Genomic DNA, 22,986 nt, shown 5'->3' on the forward strand with positions numbered 1-22,986 from the left:
ATTTTGTTTTATTTTCTTCACACTCTCACGCAAATAGAAACAAAGAGTTGCACCCACATTTAAAACAGTTAAAAAATTATACAAAAATCTGCAATAAATCACAAAAACTCTTGCACATGTTTTTAACCACTATCAAAAATTTCAGAATGTTCTGCTAAGTAACTTAGGAATTATTCACATTCTACTTTTCAATTTCGAAAGCGCGTTGCGATTTTGCTAACGCTGCCAACGCAGCCGTCGGCGTCGCTGCTGACGCTACAGCGACAACGAGCTGTGACGCGTTGTGTGTATGTATTTGTGAGTGCGTGCATGTGTTTGCTCTAGTCAAAGTGTATATAAAAGTTGCTTGCGCCCAACTTTAATACATACACTTGTTTTTTTTTTTTTATTATTTGTGCAAATAGTTGTCAGCTTGTCGAGTTGCTGTTGCTGTTGTTGCTGTTGCCACTGCCAGCAGCAACATCAACACCATCTGTGGTATTCAATTTAAGGGGATTAACTGCTAATTTTTTGCGATTTCACTCAATGCCAGCAAACTTTTATTTCTTTGCTGTCGCTTTTTGTTGCCAAAATGACAACACACACACACACGCACACACACACGTAACTGTGTATGTGTTAGTTAACTCGTCTGACAGCCAACCGCCTGTGGAGTCAACAATGGACACAGTCAGGCACAACTAAAGCGAAGCGAGCACACTCAAGAGCTCGGATTAAGCGACCAATTGACATTGAATGCATCAAGGATATGAGAAAAATAAACAATTGCCAGTTGCCAGTTGTTGTTGCTGCTGAAGTAAGCAATTGTTGTTGCTGGCGGCGGCTTATTATGCTCTAAATGCATTAAATTAAATACATTTTTATAGAATTTCTAACCGAATTGATTGATTGAGCAGATTGAGCTTTAAATATTAATTAATTTTTAACAAATTTCCTTTAGCACACTTCTAGTCTTTACTCTAATAAATATATTGAAAGCTACAAATTAAGTACTAAATATTAATTTAGAATTACTAGCCAACATATTGACACTTCAATTATAGAAATTTTTAACTAAAAACAGATTGAGCTTTAAAATATTTAGCCTCAATTAATTGCACATTTCTTTTACCTAGTCTAAAATTTATTGACAGCTATAAATTGCGTACTAAAACTAAAATATTAATTCAAATCAAACTATTTTCATATATAAATATTTATGTTAATTAATGTGCAGCACTTTTTTGTTATAATTTTCTTTTACTATCAACTTGCTATAACCGTACTTTAAATATTTAGCTCAATTAATTTTTAATAAATTTCTTTTCCAGTCTTTAGTCTATTAAATAATTTTAAAGCTACAAATTGCGTATTAATTCAAATCAAATTATATAAATATTTATTTTAATAAATGTGAAGCACTTTTTGCTAATAATAACTTTAAACATCACAACAACTTTCTATAGTGGAAATTAAAATATTTGAAAAACTGCTAATTAATTTACTTGGAGTTCAAAATGTTAATTTAAATCAAACTATGCTTCATTCATAAATTCTATTAACATTAATTTAGCTCATAATTTCAATTGTTAGCGCTACTCAATTATAAGCAAATTGCTTTTTATGATGCTCAAGTTGTTGCAACTTGAATGACACTTATTAGGGTTACAGGTTGCAGCAGCAGCAGCAGCAACCAAGCAACAGTCTAGCTATAGCCACTATATATATAAGCAATGCCATTGCTATGTTGTCAGCTGCTTTCACTTATCATTTCAGCCTTTATTTTATTTTCACAGCCTTATTCCTGTTGAGCTTGCTGCTGCTGCTGCTGTTGTTGTTGCTGTTGCGGCTTAGGATGTAGCCTGTGAATGTGAATGTATGGGTTGTGGCCTAAGGATGAGCGCACTTGCCACTGCCACTGCTTAGAGTGCAAAAGCGCGACGGCATTGTTATTGTACTTGCCACATGCATTGTTGTACTTATTGTTGCTGTTGTTGTTGTTGTTGCTGTTGGCAGCGCTCGTCTGCCAGCTTTAGTCCCAGCGCTTGTCTGTGTGCGCTGCCAGCTCCATTGGGACAGCAGCAACAACAATAACAAAATCTAGTGAACTTCATAGGGATTAGCCTGCACGAAAGCAACAGATTTAAAAGCTTTCGCTCTGCTTTTTAAGTTCATTTGTGTGCGCCTTTGTAGCAGTGTGTGTGCGTAAACTGTGTGTGTGCTTGTGTGTGTGTGTGTCAGTTGCCTTTGTTGACAAATGCGACTTGACAGTGGTGTGGCAAATCTTGTCTGGCAAGCACACACACACTTGCTTTAGCTGTATGCGTGCGTGTGTGTGTGCCGGCTCTTAAGCTTTAGCTCTTGCACTTTGACACTTTGGCATAGGTCACTTTTATTGACAACACAATTGCAATTTTTATTTTCGAAATTCCTTTGAACACTCTGTTTTTCATAAAGATTTGCACATTGCCTAGTTAATCCCTGCGCAGCTTAAAATAATCCAATTGCACACCACCAATACAAACAACAAGCGTTTAACCGGCGCGCACACACATTTTGTATATAAACAACAAGAGAACAGAGAGAGAGCAATAAAATCAGACACCAACCTTCTTCCAGCATGTTTGGCACGATACTGAAACTGAAACTCAGTCAGCGTCAACGTCAGCGTCGTCGCAGCAGAGCGCTCTGCTGCTCGCTTCGTTTTGGCGCCCCATGCAATGAAAACTCACACGCACACATAGAGCGACTCTCTCACCGATAGCAACATGTGGCTCAAGCGACTGAACGAACGTACGAACGTGTGTTGCGCTCTCACACACACACACACAAGCATACGCCTCTTACGCTCTTTTGCGCGCTCTCTCAGCTGTATATATTTAGCTCTCTGCTGCCCCCGCCCCCCTCCCCGCTTGCTGGCACGTTTTTGGTTTGAGGTTGAGCCTGGCCCGCATTACGCTTATCAAAGTATATCTCAGGGATTATACGAAATGAATGGAATTAAGGATTAATTTCCAAGGGATGTCATTTCGTTTGGGATAATGCTCCCTCTCTCACTCTCTCCCTTCCACTCACAGTGTGTGTGTGTGAGTTTATAAGTATTGCTGCTGCTGCTGCTGCTGCTGTTGTTGTTATTGCCAACAGCTTACGCTATAATGGATTCAGGTTCGCATAGCTGCCACGGCTCAGCTTCAGCTTCAGCTTCAGCCAAATACCGTGGGGTTTGGCTTATAAAAATACAAACGTGAGTTTATAATGCCAAACAGCGGCGCAGTTACGTTATTAATTAAATTAAATTGCACTCGAAATTGGGATTATAGAAAAGAGTTTAAAAAAATGTAATACCAATTTAAAAAAAAGTAATTAATTGAAATACTGAGCTGCTGTTGAAATAATTATGAGCAAATTTATATTGCAAAATTGTATTTTAGGAAATAGTTAGTGCTATTTTACTATCTAAAAAAATATAAATATTATTATTTTTAATACAATAAGAAATATTCGAAAAAAGTACTGAGCAACATTAAAATATTTTTAAGCAAACATTATGAAAAAATTAATTTTTTCTAAGCATTTAAAGTGTTTTAAATATTTGAATGAAATATAGCAAGAAAATTTACATATAAATCAGCATAGATTTAAAAAATGTAATTTATATATTTATAATAATAATTAGTTAATTTATTTAATTTGAAAAAAGTTTAGGAAGAGCAGCAACATATTTTTAGAAAATATTTAAATGTAAAACTGTACTAAGATTAAAATATAGCTAAGAATAGATTTAGAAAAAAGTTTATTGTATATATATTGAGTTTTTATTTTTTATATTCATATATATTATTGTTTTTTTTATATATACAAGAAATGTGTAGTAAAATTTTCAAATATTTCCAGTACGTTTCAGTTAATTTAGTTGTAAATTTAGTTGGCAGAACAAACGAAACGCATGACATCATCCGCATTTGTACGCTTTGAGGCTTAAGCTTCTATTTAGCTAAAACTTTATACAGCATTTAACAGGCACTTTGCCCCCAATCAGCCCCCAACCCAAGGTCCCAGCCCCATCGTTAGGTTAATGGCGTGCCAAACTACGCCACTGTTCATTATAATACCAAGCGATCCATAAAACGAAGAGTTAAATCCGAAATAATAATCCCGCACGAAATTAAATCCCTCGCCCACGCAAAACTCAAACCCAGAGCCGAAAAAACAGCAGAGAATGCCAATGCTCTGCCCCCAGTCCCTCGCGCTCTCGCTCTCGCTCTCACTCTCTGTCGCGCTCTCCGTTGCTCTCCCCACTGCGGCAGCAGCTACAGCTGCGCAGCGCTGTTTGCCTGAAAAAAAAAGTTAATCCCCCCAGTAGCAGCCGGCAAACAGCGACGGCGACGACGACGGCGACGACGACGGCGACGACGGCAGCGACGTCATCTCATACGCCAAACTCCAAGCTGTGGCAGGCAAAGGCGTCAGCAGAGTGGGCAGCGTCACTGTCACTGTGCGGCTCGCCCCCCAACTCGCTCTTTGAGCCACCCAACTGAACTTTGCAGTTGGCAGCGCTGCCGGTTTAAGGATTAACAAACACACACACACATACAAACGTATGCATGTGGCAAATACATGGACAACTAAAGCACGCAATGGGCAGAGCACAAAATCGTTGGGATTAATGCGGGATCTACTTTATTGCGAAAATATGCTCGGCCCCCCCACACACCGCCCCTGCCACGCCTTGTCAAACCGCTGACTGTACGTGGCAGCAAATGATTTGAACGGGCAATGGACTGCTCGCTGCTGTGTGTGTGTGTGTGGATTGTTGCGACTTAAACGAATTGGGATTACGTTGCGTATGATTCATATGAAGGCTAAAACAACAAGCAGCGCCCGTTGGCTTTCGCAACAACAACAACAGCTGTGTGTGTGTGTGTGCGTTTCCATTTATGCATGCTGCATTTGGGAGGCATTCAAACGGATTACAGCAGCGCCAAAGCTGACCTGGACCAGCTCCCCAACCAACCCACCAACCACGCCCAGTGCCTGTTATAGCGCAAATTGAAAATGTACCAGTGCCCAGCTGCCCAATATGCTAGCCAGGGATAATCCTCTGGGCGATCAATAAAGCGCCAGCAGGCTAGAGCGCCATCAGTCAGTCAGTTAGACAGTCAGTCAGTCAGTCAGTCAGTCACTCACTCAGTCAGTCATTCATTTAGTTAGTTTTGTTTAGTTCAGTTATCGCAATGTGTGTGCTGCTCTTGGCGCTGGGTATGGAGCCAGAGCATTGGGATTATCAGTCGCAGTCGCAGTCGCAGACTCGAGACTCCAGCACCCGCCGGCTTAGAGACAGACATGCACCTGGCATTCACACACACACACACACACACCAACACACACACACGCACACACACAGACATTACTTAGCTGGCGGCCTAATCCCAAACTGCTGCTACGGCTGCTACGCTGCGCTCTCTCTCTCTTCTCTCTCGCTCTATGCCAAGCACTTCAAAAGCAAATAAGGATGAAAACAAAAGCTTAACTCGCCAACAATGGGCAAGGGAGTTGAAGCAACAGCAGCAGCAGCAGCTTTTGGAATCGGCAGCGTCTGCGAAACGTGAAACTTCTCTTCATTTGTGTCTGATGGGATTAGAGCTAAAGCCAGATAAAGGGATAAAGGATTTCAAATACCAAATGCGTGCCATGCCCTCAGCACTGTATGTGTGTGTGTGCCTGTGTGTGTGTTGCTTGCAACCCCGCAATGCAAACAAAGTTTCAGGCCACAGTTGCCACGACGCGACTCGTCTCGTCTCGTTTCGTTTCGCTTGCCCTCAATGCCACACAAATTACCAGCAAACTTTTTGGCGCCAAATTCGCATGCAAAGCAGTTTACACACACACACACATAGACATAGGCAGACACTGTTGCTACCCTTTTGGGCCTTTTTGGCTTGCAGCAGCAGCAGCAGGTCGCAGTTTAAGTCGCAAATTTGCTGCTGCTCTCGTTCTCATTCGAGTTTGTTGCTGTTGGTAGCTTTGGGTTGCTGTTGTGGCTGCTGCTGCTGCTGCTGCTGATTTTGTTTTCGCTTGTGGATTAGACGCACTTGCAACGCCAACTCAAACTGTCGCTTATAATTTGTCAAACGCTCAAAATAAATTACATATTGGGACTTTTTATTTGCCCACTTACGCTCACTTTATATTTATTGCTTATGACTCACCTTTTAAATGATTAATCGCATGTTAAGTCTTAGCTGATAAGCAGTTAACTAACACAACGCACTAGTAATTGCTATTACTCAATGCTGGCCACACATTTAAATGTCATGGATTTAAGGGCCAAACCAATTAAGCAAACTTAAGCTACGCCCCAAATGCAACTGCAACCTGCCACTTGCTACTAAATGCAGCCGCAGTTGCAGCCTTGCTCTAACTCTAGCACAAGCTGCTTTGGGTTACAAAACTAAATATCGGTTGGCTGGCCCTAAGCCTAAGCAAGAGCAGCAGCAGTCCAAGCACCAGTCGAAGCAGCAGCAGCCGCCTAGCCTAATTACAAATATCTATGGAAACATGCTTAAGAAACCCAAAATGTAATTCCACTTGTGTATTAACACACACACACACACAAATATATGTGCCATATAGCATAGCAACTGATTTATTATACTAATGGCAGTCTAAACTTATATACACTATAGATTTGCTTATAGCATTCAATATTGAATTGCCGTCGGCATTTGTTTCATAATTATTTATAAATATTTTTTATATTTTTAAGCTTGCTGCATTTTTAACTAACGTTTAAATAAATGTATATTTTTTTAATATTAAAAAAAGGTTAAGCAAATTGAAAAATATTTTTAGACTCAGCTAAATGTAACTTTTATTTATTGAATTCAGAATTTAAGTATTCAGCATAAAAGTTATTTATAAAAACTTTATATAAATATAGTAAAAAGTTTTAATAAATATTTAGATTTTTTTATCAAACTTTGTGCGAACTGCAAAGCATGAAATAGTGATTTAAATATTTGTAAAAGATTTGAAAAAATTCATATGAAAAATTTATTTAAGTAAATTGTTATCAACTTAAGAATTTGATAGTAACTTTTGATTATTGAATTCAGAATTTTAGTATTTAGCGTAAAAGTTATTTATAAAAACTTTATTTAAATATAAGAAAAAATTTAGTTATTATTTTGATTATTTCTTGTATTAAACTTTGTGCGTACTGCAAAGTAGAAAATAAATCTTTAAACATTTATCAAAGATTTTGATAAATTCATAGGAAGAATTTATGAACTTTAAAATTTGTAGCACTTTTGTTAGTAATTTTTTAATAATTTAATTTAACATTTCGTATTTTTAATTATGAAAACTTTACATATTTATAATAAAAAGTTTTCATTAATATTTATACTTTTTATTAAACTTTGTGTATATATTGTATATTAAAAATTCATATAAATTTATAAACTTAAAAATTTGTAGGACTTTTGATAATCAAATTAAAAATGTTGTGCTGGATTAATTTGAATAAAAAACACATTTGTTGAATTTAAACTATAATATAAATTTTTTGAAATTTAGTTTAGAAAATTATTATCAACCTGACTTTAGTTAGATTAATTCGCATAAATATAAATATTAAAATAATTTACTTTAGTTTTTGATTAATTTGAATAAATATATGTATATATATATTAAAAATTTGTTGTGAGTTTATTTTGGAATAATTTAAATTGCAGTAAAGCATAAGCAGCTCGCTTAGTTAACTAATTAATAATTAATTGCTAAAGACTGTAGCGCATTGGAAAGTGTTGCATGCTCGATTTATGAATATTATGAGCAGCAGCAGCCACTTGCTTCATTTTGCAGCTGCGTGTGGCGCCTCAAAGTGTCTGCATAATCACGTGGCAGTGCAATGTGCAACGTTGCTGCAGCCTTGAGAGTCGAGTCGAGTCGAGTCGCTATGGCTATGGCTATGGCTACGATAGGGCACTAAGTATTTATTTGATTATAAGTCAGTGAGTGTGTGTGTGTGTGTGTGGCAGATCCAAAGAGTCTGGGGCACATATGCGTTGAGGCAAGCCAGCTGGACTTTAAGCCGTAGCCTTAATGCCGGCAATGCTGAGTTTATGCACAACACAAAAGGTGGCCCCAAAGGATGTGAAGGATGCGTGGGTGGGGTGGGGTGGGTTGAGTTGGGTCGCCTCTATTGTTGTTCGATACGTTTCGATTTGCGTTTTGCGTTTGCTTTACACAACGTTTAAATCCTGCCAAATGTTGTCTGTGCTGTAGCCAATGGCCAAGCAGATAAAGATTAGTTTGGTTGCAACATGGGCGACAAAACTGCAGCAGCAACAGCAGCAGTTGCATGTTGAGCTTAACTCAATCAACAGCACCTGCTAGGCAGCAGCCCCCCACACACCCCACACGCCCACAGTCAATCAGCAGTTGCACTTTCAGTTGCTGGCCAAATCCCTTTTTGCTTATGATTCGAAAATGTTTTACCTGCTGCTGTTGTTTTTGGCATTTATTTGAATTTGTGCAGCAGCACTCGAGTTCACTCGTCCTGTTGGGCTCGTCTAACGCTTAAGCTGCGCTTTCGATTTGCAGCAGCTTCAAGCTAAGCAGACACACAAACTGTATGCACAATCGCCTTTAGTTTCAGTGCTCTCTGCATGATACAGTTGATTAACAGCAACAGCAGCAAAAGCAGCAGCAATTGCCTGGGAAATTGGGAAACATTGAAATCGAAGCAGTTTGGCATATGCATAATATTTGCTTTTTTTTTGTGTGCTTATGCATACAGCCTAGAGCCCGCTTGAGCTTATGACAGTTGCAGCTATGTTGCATGCCACATGGCCAAAAACGAATGACAACAATGCAGGCGCCAATGGGTTGAGTGGGTTGGGGTTGGCAACGCGTTGATCCACAAACGTGTCGTTAACTAAGGCGCAGTGATTTTCAATTGTAGAGCGCGCGCAGCTGTCTGCACGCCCCCCCTCTGTATGTGTATGTGTGTGGCACGTGTGTGTGTATGCATAAGCTTATAGGTGCCACTGGGGGGCGTGACAATGGCCAGGCACAAAATACTGCATATTGACAAGTGCGGCCGTTTGGGGATTTATTAAGGCTAACGTATGAAAATTTTGCATACTAAACGCTGCATAAATCGAAACGGAAAATTCACAGGCGGCGGCAGTGACAAAAATAAAAATTGCTGTGCCCCAAAAATATGAAAGCTGCCAACATACGTATGTGTGTATGTGTGTGCAAGGATAAATATCGTGTTGCGTCGCTGAGCAGCTTAGGCGTAATAAACACGCACACACACAATAACAGTGCAAACTCACAAACAAATAGATTTACACACACACACATACATACAGCGACAGCACATACAATTGCAGCTCTATGGCAATGCAATGTTAAATGACAATAATAACAAAAGTAACAACAACAACAAGCAGCAGCAGCAGCAGCAATAACCTTTGCCCAGCTCTCTGCCGTTTTGCTGTGCAAATCCTCAAAATACGCTACATGTGTGTGTGTTTGTGTGTGTGTGTGCTACATTCAAATCTAACACATATATGTATGCCAACGATTTAGCCAAGAGCTTAGCACAAGCTGCTACAACCTGCCAGCCAGCCAGGAACAGAGCTAAGAGCTACAAACTGGCAAGCTTTGTAGCCATGCCACAAATGTGTGTGGCAAGTGCTAAAAATATATACAATATATATGCATATTTTTGTGGCAATTATTAGCGCATATGCCAGAGCAAGTAGTGGTGCAAGTTAATGCCAAATGTTAAGTTTTACTTAGACTAAGAGCAATTTTAAAAAACATTTTAACAGCTTTAATTGTTATATTAGCTGCTAACAAGTTCACAATGTGTGGCAAGTGCTAAAAATGTATATAACAATTTTTTGTGGCATATAGCGTATGTTGTTTTAAATTAATAAATAAATTAATACAGCTTGACAGGTTTGTGTTAAGCTTACAAAAGGCAGCGGCCAGTTTAAGTTCAAAAGGTTGTTACTATTAATTATTAACATTTGCTAAATGCAGCTGTTAAGTGTGTTATTTAATTTAATTTGTTGAGCCAAAAGCTCAAATTAGTTGTTTTCTTTTTTATTTGTTGCTTAACTTTGGCCAACTCTTGGTTACAGTTCCCAAGTTAAGTTTGCTAAATACAGCAACGTATTAAATGAATTAAATGCTTCCTAAAAATTCTCTGTATAAAAACTTTAGTAACACTAAGCAGCAAAAATGGTCTATGTGAGGTCATCAACTAACTTAACCTGTTAACTAAATGCTTACATCATTTTTTTTATAACTTTAACTGTTTCAGTAGCTGCTTACATTGCTGCAGTCTAAATCAAATGTTTACATAATTTCAATTTAAAATACATTGCTATAGCTTTAATTATTATATTAGCTGCTTAGCTCTTCAGTTTGCTGCAGCTTTAATCAAATGTGAAGAGCTGCACTTAAACTCAATGCTGCTTCATTAATTTATTTAAAATATTTTAAATAAATATAAATGTGTTTTACTTGCATAAGATTCTATTTAAAATACATTGCTATAGCTTTAATTATTATATTAGCTGCTAATATGGCTGCTCTGCAGTCTAAATCAAATGTTAAGCTCTTAGCCTCAATGCTGCTTCACTCATTCAGGCATTTCAAATAAAAAACAGCGTTTTTAATAAAACGTTTGCATACAAATTTCATTAGAATTGCATAAAACGCGCATAAACACTGCACAGCGCCCAACTGTTGCTGTTGGCGCTTTAAAAAAAAATCGTATACGTTGCGTATACGCGGCGTTTGCCGGCTAACCAAGCAGCAAGCCAGGCACTGACACTCTCAAGCTGCCACAGGCTACAGGCCACATGGCCCAGCTAGGCAGCGCTACAAGTGTCGCTCACTCGTTCGCTCTCGCTCTCGCTCTCTGTCGCTCGCTCAGCAGCGTGGCCTGCCTTATAGTCGAGTTTATATGTCTGTCTGTCTGTCTGTTTGCTTTTGCCCTCTGCTCTGCTCACGTTAAACCAAAACGTTGCTTGTTTGCACACACACACACACACACATACACACATGCATACACATGTGCTGTTATGTACGTAAAATAAACGTTATGAATGCTTCATATGCTTAATCCAGGGGATTTGAGGATGCATATGCGAGTGCATACAGTTGAGCAAGCTGTTGTCTCTGCGTATGCGAAAATCTAGTTGACAGCCCCCCCCTTGCACCCCTTGCCATAGTTTGCAGAGTTAAGCAGTTGCATAAGCTCTGAATTGCAACTGGAAGCTGCAACTATTTGTTGCCAATCGAGCTGCCAAACAAATATTGATGTCTAAACTGGATTAACGCGCAACAACAAGCAAATGAACGTTGTGTTTAATTAAAGCAACGAGTAGGAGGATTAAGCGCAGCAATAGTTTACTTAAAATTTAGTTGTGATTTAGATTTACATATATTTGCATTTAGTGCTGCTTGAGCTACTTGTATAAATTTGTGTTTTACTTACGATTTACTTTGCTAACATCAAATTCACGTCGCGACTCCAGCGCTGGATGACTGAGCAGCTTCTCTGCTTGCTGCTGCGCTTGGACTGCGCCCACTGCCATGCCCAGCGCTGCTGGCGGCAAACAGGAGATGCTGCCGCGTTCCTCGCGCTCGCTTTTGGGCGTTGCAGCCAGCGATGCGTTGCTGCTGCCCGCCGAGGAGCTTAAAGCGGTAACGCTGCCAGCATCAGAGCCATGTTGCTGCTGCTGCTGTGACTGTTGCTGCTGCTGTGCTTGCTGCTGCTGCGCCAGCGCATTTGGACTGCCAGCATGCTCCACATTTATGGGCTGCTGCTGATGCTGCATCTGCAGCTGATTGAGCTTCTCCTGCACGCCTTGCAGCGAGGCGCGTCTGTGCTGCAGCTGCTGCTGCTGCTGCTCCTGCTCTGTGGGCAGCACATTGTGATTGGGTGAGAGGCTGTGCTCCTTTTTCACAGCCATGTCCATTAGACTGGCTGCTGCTGATGGCGACTTGGCATTCGCGCTGGCTGCAGCTACAGCCGCTGCACGTGTCAGCGCCAGCGCTTGGCTCTGCAAAAAGAAAAGCAAAGTTAGCAATTGATTTAGCAATTGAGCTGTTTGTTTTGTTTGTTTGTCTGTCTGTCTGTCTGTCTGTTTATTTATCTAGCTAAATGTTGAGTTCGATTTCACTTCGCACAACAGACCCAAATTTTACTTTATTGATTAAGTCGACAATGGCCAAGGCCTCTCATCGTTTGTGGCAGCTCCATTGAGCGCTTGTTTGCTTTCTATAATTTAGCCAAGTAATTTGGCGCAGCACGAAATTGTCTTTAATGATCGAGCGATCCAGCCAAACGCTTTGACGCTCGTCCAAGCGTAACTAAATTAATGTTAACTTGGCTCTTCGACTCTTTTTTATTTACAATTTAAACACAGTTTGCTATTAATAAGCCAAACTGCATTGAATGGCACTTGAAACTCAAATCACAAATTAGCAACGCCAACGGCTTTTAGCCTCAGTCTGCCCTTAACCCTAATTATGTTTGAAGCTACCGTTTACCGTTTTATAATTTTTTTTTTTGATTTCAAGTTTCATCAGCGCCTGGCACGCAAGGAATTCAGTACAAATTATGCACCCAGCACGGGATCTGCGCTGATCGTGCGGATAAACTTAAATCAAGCCGAATGCTCCACCATAGCCTCTCATGTCTGCTCCGGCTTCTGCGCTTTACTTGCCCGCTGGCTAGTTTGTCAAACTCCCAGTCCCAGTCCCAGTCCCAGCCCCAGACACAAAAACTCAACACAGACTGGACTGTCTGGGCCAAGAAACTTGGCGAATACCCTTTGGCTTATGATTCAGACGTGTCTTGTAGCAAAAAAAAAAAAAAAATTTCAAAACACAAATAAATATTTGTGCAGCATGCGCTTTATATTTATTCAAATACAAATACGAGTATTTGTTTAATACACTTTTTTCTTAAATTTAGCAGCAATCAAAAATTTTAAAAATTATAATCATGTTGCAATAAGAGCATAAAATATGCTAATAATTAAATTAAAGCATTAAGTAATATATATATCTGTTTATAAGCTTTAACATTTTGATACGCTTTTAAAAAAAAGTTCATCAATCGTAAGCTTAACATACAAAAATAATTATTTAAAAGCTACAAATAGTACCCAATAAAATATTTTGTATAAATCTAAATCAAAAATCAATCAAAGCAATAAAAAAAATTAAATTTTTAAGCAAAATAATTAGTATATTATATTGAAATATATGAACTTTTAAAAATGCCTATACATATATATAAAAATAAAATCTCTATAATGCTTATTAGCAGTAAACTTATTGCATTTGGAAATAAAAGAAATTTATTATAATTCTTCGCTAGCAATATCAGTAGCAATGTCTACAAATTTAAAATTAAATTATAAATGAAATGAAATGAATCGTAAAATCAGCTCTAATAATAAAATAAATTTATTATAATTCTATGATATCAATATCAATAACAATATGTCTACAAACTAAGTAAAATTAATTAAAAGTTTTTAATTTAATTTCTTTTAAATTAAAATTGTATTAAAACCAACTCTAATAAGAAAATAATTAAATATAATTTAATCATAAATGAAATGCCTAATAAATGTTTTACATTTAATTTATTTTAATCATAAAATCAGCTCTATTATTAAAACAAATTTATTATATTACTTCGATATCTAAATCAATAGCAATATGTCTATAAATTAAATAAATAATGCATTGTTTGCAATTTTTAATTGCTGCTTGTTGGTTTTACATTTAACTTCTATTAAATTTAAATTGTATTAAAATCAGCGCTAGGCTAAGCAATTTTTTATAGAGTGTATGTGGGCAGAGCAGGAAACTCAATCAAGGCAACAGCCTCACAAGCTCAACCTGCACCCCATCCCCATCCCCTATGCCCTATTTCGAGCGATTGGAACGGGCGTCTGCTGCTTTCTACAGTAGCCGCATCGAGTTAGCGATCAGCGACAGCCCAGCCATCGATCTTATGTTATAATCATCGTCAAGGGCCGCAAAAATTCATTTACGCTTTAATCAATTTCATTCAGTAGCCCGCCTGCCTCTAGAAGCAGCAACAGGGAACGCAACATTTTTAGCCTAAGGCGATGCGTCAACAATTTTAGCTTACATTGATCTTTGGCCAAAGCATAAACACATGGCTGCATACATATGTAAGACAGTGTGTGTGTGTGTGTGTGTGTGATTGCAAGTTGATGGGGCTGCTGGTGGGGCCGTGTCCGTAGCATGGCCACGCCCCCCCTCAGTTGGCTTCTGTTGGCCACATGTCAAAAAATTGACGAAAATTCGATCAAAATTTTAATTGATCGCCCTGCAGTGATGCGAAGTCTTGCAAAATTTGATCTTGGGCGTAATTTTCGGTTGCCAGACGAGTCCAAAACTCGTGTTGTGATTATGTTAATAGAGGTACCGACGACTTGGCGCTCAGTTGCAGCACCAGCAGCAGCCGGAAACTGCAGCGCCCAAGGCGCAAGACGCAAGAGACACAGCGAGCGGCAGAGCGATCGCTCGCGAGTCCTGCAAGGAATGTTAATCTCTTTAGCTGGCTTATTAGCATTAGCATAGCTATCTGGCTGCTCCAGATCTCTCAGACACTGCTCAGCGCTACTTTAATATTAACCTGTCAAAGGCCATAATTGAGAACGATTAACTTTGTCGCTTGTGCTGCCTGCGCGAAATTTACATTTTTATGGTTCAATAAAATAAATCAACGCAACGTTGCAGCAGCAGCAGCAGCAGCATATACAGTGGCTGCAGAAAGTAATTGCAGCACATAATAATCTTGCATTTAATAATCCTCATTAAAGCGCAAAATCACGTTCCATGGCAGCGAAGAAAATAAAAAGCAGCAAAAGGGCAAATCAAAATATATAACTAAGCAACAAATATCACCAGCTGCAAGAAGTGCGGAGAGAGTTGCGGGATGCAGTGGTCTCGACAAAATTAGAGGGCTTCGAGACTAAAAACGCGCACATTTTTCGGCTCAGCGAAACTACAAAATTCCAAACAAGCGCAGCCTGCTCGAAAAAAAAGCAGCATGAGAAGTGCGGAGAGGAGCGTGGAGCGCACATCAATCGATGATATGATGAGCTGACGTTTGGGTTGACGTTTGCTTGTCGTCAATACGTCGCCCTAATAACACGTCGCAACAGGTAGTCCCCAGCCATCAAATGGGACAGACAGACAGACAGACATACGAAGCTGGAACTGCGCGCTGAGATTGCGACACAGATACAAAAATACGTAGCCAGGTTTGAGTTTGAGAGAGTTTTGGGGGGTTTTAGCTTTAAATAACTGAAGCGTTTGGCTGCGACGATTTTTCGGGGCTGACTGGAATTTCAGCAATTGCAGCAAAAATATGAAATTAGTTTGCCCGTCCACACAAACTGAAGTTGGCAACGTCTGTTGTCTCGTTGGCTACTGCACTTTTTAATGTGTTTTAATCAGCAGCAGCAGTCGTTGCAGACAAAATTGTTTTTTATTAATGCAGCGAGCTACATCTGATCCTTGCCTTGGCATCGTGGCACATTCCGTTGGGCTATAAATCGTTTTGCCTTGGCACCATGGCGCTGCTTGGAAGCTGCAGCGTCTGTTGTCCTTGGGCCATATCATTTGATTTACCAGCCTATAGGCATTAATTGTTTTTGCTCTGCGCGATCTGCGCTCTTCGCTTCGTTTTTGTTGAGCAGTCAACTGTTGCGTGATGTGAATTTCTTATTTATATTATGCGTTGCTGCTGCTGAGCGACTGCGACTGTTGCTGCTGCTGCTGCTGATTGCTGCGAGCTTAGGCAGATGAGCTTTGTTGTCCATTTAGCATTGTTGGCTGTCAGCTCGCTGTGTTGCTGCTGTCAGTTGCTGCTGTTGATCTTAATCGCTGACAAAACTTGATATTCAGCGATTATGTGCGTGTGTCTGTCTGTCGCTTAGGCCAGCCCATAAGCTGCGCGCTGTCTTAGCCTCATTGGTTGGACTGTGATTGGATATTGGCACATAGCTGGGGCAACTGTTATTAATTATCAGCGTTGGCTGCTTGTTTACCAAATTCCCAAGCGACGTTTCGCTCACTGCAAATATCATTTTCGTTTCGTTTCGTTTCGTTTGGCAAAACCTTTTGGGGTAATTTGTATGAGATATTTGGAATTTCTGTACATTTTGCCATTTATGTGACTCGATGCCCTTAACGAAATTGTGATTAAGTGTTTCAATATTAAAGTGACGAAAGGAGCGACGACGAGCGACTCTGATTGCCAGACAGACAGAGTTGACATGGCGTACATCGCTTCGAAAATAATTAAAAATCAGTCAGCGTCAGTCAGTTCAGCACTGCCCCTCCAAGCGGCTGCGCGACGCCCGCGCGTCTGTGAGTGCGAAAAAACGCCATTTAAAGATGCCACAAAGCCGCAGATAAGCAGCGCCCAGACAGCCAAGTTAGTAGCGTTAGAGCGAGACAGCGCTAGTGAGCCGCATAAACCGGTTGACAATATGCTTGGTATGCGATCGACTCTGGCGATAGCCCAGACGCGTCTTCAAGCTCCAACTCTTGGCTAAAGAATGTTTTACCAAATTACGAGCGCTACCAACTACGCAGCAGCAACCAACAGCAGCAACCAACAGCAGCAGCAGCAGCAACTACAGCGACATTTAATTATATTTCATTTCATTTTATTTTAGTGCTGGGGTTTTTGGTAATGCTGCTGCACTCGACGCATTAATGATGACTTGGCCTGAATTGCAGGCATACACTCAATAATAACAATAATCATAAAGGCGCACACACACACACATGTATACACACACACACACTGTTGCACACAAGGGAGACCAGCAAATCGGCAATCGAACCACTGAACATGCTCATGCCACAAAACGTGTGGTGGCTGCAACTTCTTCTTGATTATGCGCGCGTTCGTCGCACGTCGCCAAGACTGCAATTGCCCTTAACCCCCCCGCCGCTTCCCTCCCTATGCTGCAGGCTCATTATTTCTACTCGCCACAGCGCTGTGGCATTAATTTGAGATCATTGCTACTGTTGCTACTGCAACTTGCAACTTGCCACTTGCGCGTTTGCCAGTGCAGCAGCTCGCACTTGAGCGAGAAGGTGTCGAGTGCTTGAAATGTTTTAAATACAAAAATTAATAAACCTGCGCTCGCTGGCATTCTTTTTGCTCATTTTGTTGTTGTCAATTATTAACACACACACACACAGCTAAAGTGAGCAGCAAATTATTAACTTAACACTTTACACTATGCGTGACAACAATAAGAGCGAAAGTTGTAAGCAGCCAAACAATAAGTGAGCTAAATCAATTTTAGCCATTCAATTTACTTTTGGCACTTGTTATAGCCACAATAAGCTATTGGCTGCAGGTCTAATTCAGCTAACACACAATTAAAATATAAATTAATTGACTGCTTATAAGCCAAGTTATGAGCCACACGCTCTCAAACTTAAATTAAGTCGTTTGGTATTGTAAGCAGCGTGGAATTTTTCAAATTATTTATATCCAGGCACGCTATATATTAGTTTTAAAAATTCTATTTATTCGAATAAATATATATATAATAAATATAAGTATAAAAAAATTGACTGCTTAAACTCAAATAAAGTCGTTTGCCATTTTTAGCTGCGTGGAATTTTTCTATTTATGCTTTAGATTAGTTTAAAAAATTCGTATAAACTCTAGCTAGTTATGAATTTAGTTAAGAAACTATAAACATTAAATTGTTTTACGCATTTTCAACAAAGTGGGCCAAGCTGCGTTTGTGCCCATTAAACATAAAACTGAACTTATAACAATTTTAATAGCCCTTTCTTTTAATTTCCTTTTTAAGTTGCGCTTAAAAGTTCGTATATTGTTTATGCTAAATATTTTAGCATTCATTTCAATTTTTATTGCTTAATAAAACTGCTGCTCTAACTATTGTTGGATATATTAATAAATTATGCATTTTTTTAGCTAACGACTCAATCTGAAAAATCGAAATTTATGCAAATACTGATTGTTGCGCTAAATCCATTTAGAAAACAAGTATTTGTTATAATAAATTAGCGTGCAGCAATTCCAAAATTCGGTAGCATAATATACAAAATATTTGCTAAGTAACTAGCTGGCATTTAAAAATATTAAAAATTTATATACGTATTTTGCTTAGCTGTAAATTAAGCAAACATTCAGTAATAAAAATATTATTATTCTATATGGCAAAGCTCAAATCTATGGCCCAGAATTGATAAATTGATTGTTAGAAGCAACGAAGGTTGAATCTGTTTAACATTTCCAATCTATCAAGCTTATCAAATTTAAAGAAAAACAAAAATTTATCTTTTAAATACTTTTAAAATTTAATTTGAAATATTTTTTGTTAACATTTTCTTTTAGCGTCGACTGCTTATAGCTGACATTAAATAAATAAATAAATATCTATGCTAATATTCAATTGTATTAATGTAGATTCAAATCTATAGCTAACTAATCAAAACTTGCCTGTACTAAAGTGACTGTTGCTAATAATAATTTTCAAATATAAATATTATAAAGTAACAATATTATATCAACATTTCAAGAATTTAAAAATGAATTGTCATACTTGTCTGAATTGTAAAAAGGAATTCACGTATGTCAAAAATATATATGAAGAAGTTGCTATTCTATTTTCATATATAGTAAGAATCAAATGTATAGTCAACATTGCTGAATTAGTTGTCAAAATCAATATCAAACCGTTTTAAATAAAATAGTTGCTATACTAATATTCATTTTGTATTGATGTAGATTCAAATCTATAGCTAACTAATTACAAACTAAATTGTCTGTTGCTAATAATAATTTTCAAATATAAATATTATAAAGTAACAATATTATATCGAAAATTCAGTAACATTTCAAAATTTTAAAAATTAATTGTCATACTTGGCTGAATTGTAAAAAGGAATTCAAACATATGCAAAGAAGAAGTTGCTATTCTATTTTCGAATATAGTAAGAATCAAAGGTATAGCCAACATTGGTGAATTAGTTGTGAAAATCCATATCAAATAGTTTTTATAATGATGCTATGTCTATTTATGTACTTCTGAGTCTTAAATACAAGTAGCTAACTAATTAAGAAACTAAATTGACTGCTGCTAATAATAATTTTAGCTACATTACAAAGTGAATACGCTGACAATGACTTGGCGTTGTTTTTGAACCGAATGTAACAGCTGACAATAAACACAGCTTACAGTTAGAGCGACTGACAGGAGCAGTAGGCGTAGAGCAAGGAGCAAGGAGCAACTGCAGCAGGTACGTTGAGTACGCCGCACTGAGGGTAAAACTCAACTGTAGTTCAGTTTGTCAACTTGCGTTACTTTTTGGCATATGTAGGTGCCCTTGCCAATGCCAATTACAATTTCAAGTTCAACATGGCGGCGGGCGGCATAAATAATTTTGTGCAGCGGCACCCCTAACAAAGCCACGTTGCATGCCACTGCTGCCGCCGCCGCTGGCTGCAAACTCAAAATGCGTTCAACTGTAACTTTGCGCGCCGCTAACTTTTCACATGCGACTGTGATCCTGTCTACTCCTACTACCAATGCAGGCAGAGCGAGCAGTCGCTCTGGCGCTCGCTCTGTCTGTTGCGCTTGAGAAATTCCTTGCAACAAATTATTAGTTACACATATGCTGGTGGTAAGAACTGTATGTGTGTGTGTGTGTGTTGCTTCAATTATAAGTCAATTAAATAGGTTAGCATTTATAAAAGTTAGAAATAAAGTCAAAAAAAGGGACACATTTTGTTCAGCACGAATGAGCAGCAGACAAATTTATGAAGTTAACTTCTCAGGATCAGCAGAGAGAGAGTCGACAAAGGGAGTGAGCGGGGAGCGGACGATGCAGCAAATGGAGCAATAGAAGCGCCTGCAAGGACATGTAATGACCACAGAAGCAGAAGAACTTCTTGAGATCAGCAATTGCTTGTGTAGTCAGTTCGCTCAGTCAGCCTGATCTGGTGTATATAACTGACTTTCAATATTTATTTATCAATCAATGCTGCGCGCACTGATTGCTCAACTCTCGACTCTCGAGCGCTTCATGCAAATTCTAAACTGACAATTGCCTCATTGATCAATCATTTAAGCAAATGCGAGCAGCGAACAAAATAGACGCAATCAAGTGTCAAGCGCTGTGTGTAAGCCTAAGCGACAGTCTAGAGAGACTAAAGTAGAGCGTGGTGGTGTTGTGTTGGTGTTTGCCACAGCAAGTGGCAGCAAACGATTTTAATTCAATCGCACCAATTAAGCGCTAAGACGCCGCGCCACACATTGAACAATTAAATATATGATATGGAAAATCGTAAAACTGAACCGAGACGATTTGCGTCAGCGGCCAGTCGTTCAGCTGAGTTCGGCTGGCAAGAATGCTGAGCATGCGTTACACTAATCTGTTGGGGTCAATCGATGTTAAGTAGAATCACGAATACCAAATTAATTGATGCTGATATATACACCAAACAGTGAGCAGATCGGAGCGGAGCAGAGCAGCAGCCCCTGCAGTTCAGGCTAAGCGACTACTGGGCGCAACTCGAATTGTGTCAATCTGTGGTGTGGCATGTTTCTAACACGACAATTGTTTATCGCTTTGTCTGTGTGTGTGTGTGTAATACACAGTTCATGTTTTGAATTAATTTTAATTGAGATTCATTTGTAAGCAATCAGTTAGTTTGTCGCGCAGCTGACGCTGCTGATGCTGAGCTGAGCTGAGCTGAGCGACGCTGAGCGTGTCGCGCTTGACTGCGTTATCCTTAGCGGTTTTATGCTTCAGCTGTTAGCCTGTGAATTTTTGGCCAACAATTGCGCAATTAAACAGCCCTCAAAGTGCTTTGCTAAATGGACTAGGCCATGGGCGTGGCCACGCTGCTGGCTCATAATTGAAACATGTACGTTAGCGCCAAAGCAACAGCGTTGCAACAGCATGTTGCAGCCACAATATCAAAACAATCTTAAACTTAACAAGCCAACACAAACACAGCTGCCCCCCCACTTAAGTGTGTGCGGCAGCAACTTGGCAGTTTGTTTTGCCTTGTTGCAAGCTGTGTGCATCTATTAGCGACTACCAGTTGCTGTGTTGCATGCCACAATGCAAACAATTCAATGCCAACAACGTGTGGCAAGCCAATGGCAATTAAGCTAAAGAGGCGTGGCAACAAACAAAGCTGCGCTAAGCTACAGAAGCTGCTGAGCAATTGTTGCCTAAACAATTTTAATATCAATTGCAGCATTTGAGCAGCTGGAACAAACAGGAAACAACGCGTGTGTATTGCTGCCCCCTCATGTTGCAGCAATTGCTGTCTGTTGTTGATAGCCGAGAGCCCTACTTAGATAACAAAACTGCAGCCAAGTTGCAGTTGCAGCTCAGACAGCTGAGGAGCTGTAATAAAACAAGGATGTGTGTCAAGGACAAGCGCCAATGCAGCGACAGCTGTGCAACGTCTATGTGTGTGTGTGTGTGTGTGGGTGTGTGTGTGTCTGTCAGCAAATCGAGTCAGCATACCACTTAGGTCAGCAAATTAAACGGAAGCTCTTATTAATTTGCTATTAGCGATAGACACACAGACAGGAAGTTAACTTAATTTGTGGCAGCACAAAAAAAAACAAAGTCAAGTCTATATCCTGGCGCAGACAGGACAACATGTGACATCAAAGGAGAGACCTTTGTTTTATGTTAAGCTTTTTACCGTTAACATTAGAGGCAGCCACGTTGATTAGATCAGCGGCACAGACTGCAGCGAAGATTAGTTTTGAAGCTAGCAGCAGCCAATTAAAATATTTGCACTACACGCACGCCAAATTGTGATAGGTCACTTCCTGGAGCTGGAACAGACTCCCCCAAGTTGCGTTTTCACTTTTTGCGCTGCTGCAGCTGAGGGAGCAGCAACTGATCGCAGGCGTGCGATTAGTTAAGCGGAGCAGCAGCAAAAAAAAAACAGCCAAGAGTCGTTAATGATAAGCACTGGAGTATTCCCGTTTTTTTATGGCCAAAGACAGACACAGGAAGCGCGCAGACAATAGCTGCCCAGACCCTTAAGCAGCAGTCCTTGCTATGTTGAAGGTGCCAGCGCGCTCGAGTTCTCGATTTCTTGAAGATTATCAGCACCCCTACGCTTCAGTCCTGTGGCCTACATCGGCAGCAGCGAGTCCTGAAAGTGAAACTCAACGTAGCCAGGCAAGAAATGTCTTGTGGCACGCGCTGCTGCTTGCCCCCTTGCCGCTGCCTCTCTTGTCATTTATGTGTTTTTCATAGAAATTCACACAAATTAGCGCTGCGCGTTGCTGGTCGCTTCCGCTGCTTAGGCAATTTGACAAAATATTTTCTGCTTAACAATAAAGACATTTTCATACATTTATTTGTTGCAGCTACAAAAAATTTGCGAGGCATATTTTGTAAAATATTAGCGCCCATAAACATACATAGTTGACTTCGCTTGGGCGGGGGCGGGGGGGCGTGTGTGGCAACTTGCGCTTAATAGTTTCAGCATGTGCCGCAGACACACAATTAGGCAATAAAATTAATTCACACCAAGACAAACAGGCAGCCAAGGTGGCAAGCACTTGCTGCTGCTGCAACAATTTCGCACGCATAACTTGCAGCACGCGTGCTGCATTGACAGTTGTTGCAACTTGCTGTTGCTGTTGCTGTTGCTGCTACCATAATCGTCGTCGCACAAGCAACGATATCAGCCTTGCTATGATTTGATTTTCATTGCCTTTTTATATGTTGCATGCCACCAGCCACACCCATATGCCACATTTCTGCAGCTTGCCACATTTCTATGCCTAATGCTGTCTGCTCAGCCACAATTAAAGCAATCAGCTCCTGCCAGGCAGCATGCCACAAGCCACTGTCAACACATGCATAAAATTGTTATTCGCA

General features: G+C 39.6%; 1 protein-coding gene across 1 annotated transcript in view; it reads right to left on the minus strand.

The window, feature by feature from the left end:
• LOC108596695 overlaps positions 1–22,986 on the minus strand; it is a 50,974-nt gene that overhangs the window by 16,389 nt on the left and 11,599 nt on the right. The window contains 1 exon segment of the mRNA XM_017982717.2: positions 11,507–12,074. Coding sequence (XP_017838206.2) covers positions 11,507–12,074 — 568 coding nt within the window.

Source organism: Drosophila busckii, chromosome 2R (assembly GCF_011750605.1).
Source record: "Drosophila busckii strain San Diego stock center, stock number 13000-0081.31 chromosome 2R, ASM1175060v1, whole genome shotgun sequence".
Lineage (NCBI taxonomy): Eukaryota > Metazoa > Arthropoda > Insecta > Diptera > Drosophilidae > Drosophila > Drosophila busckii.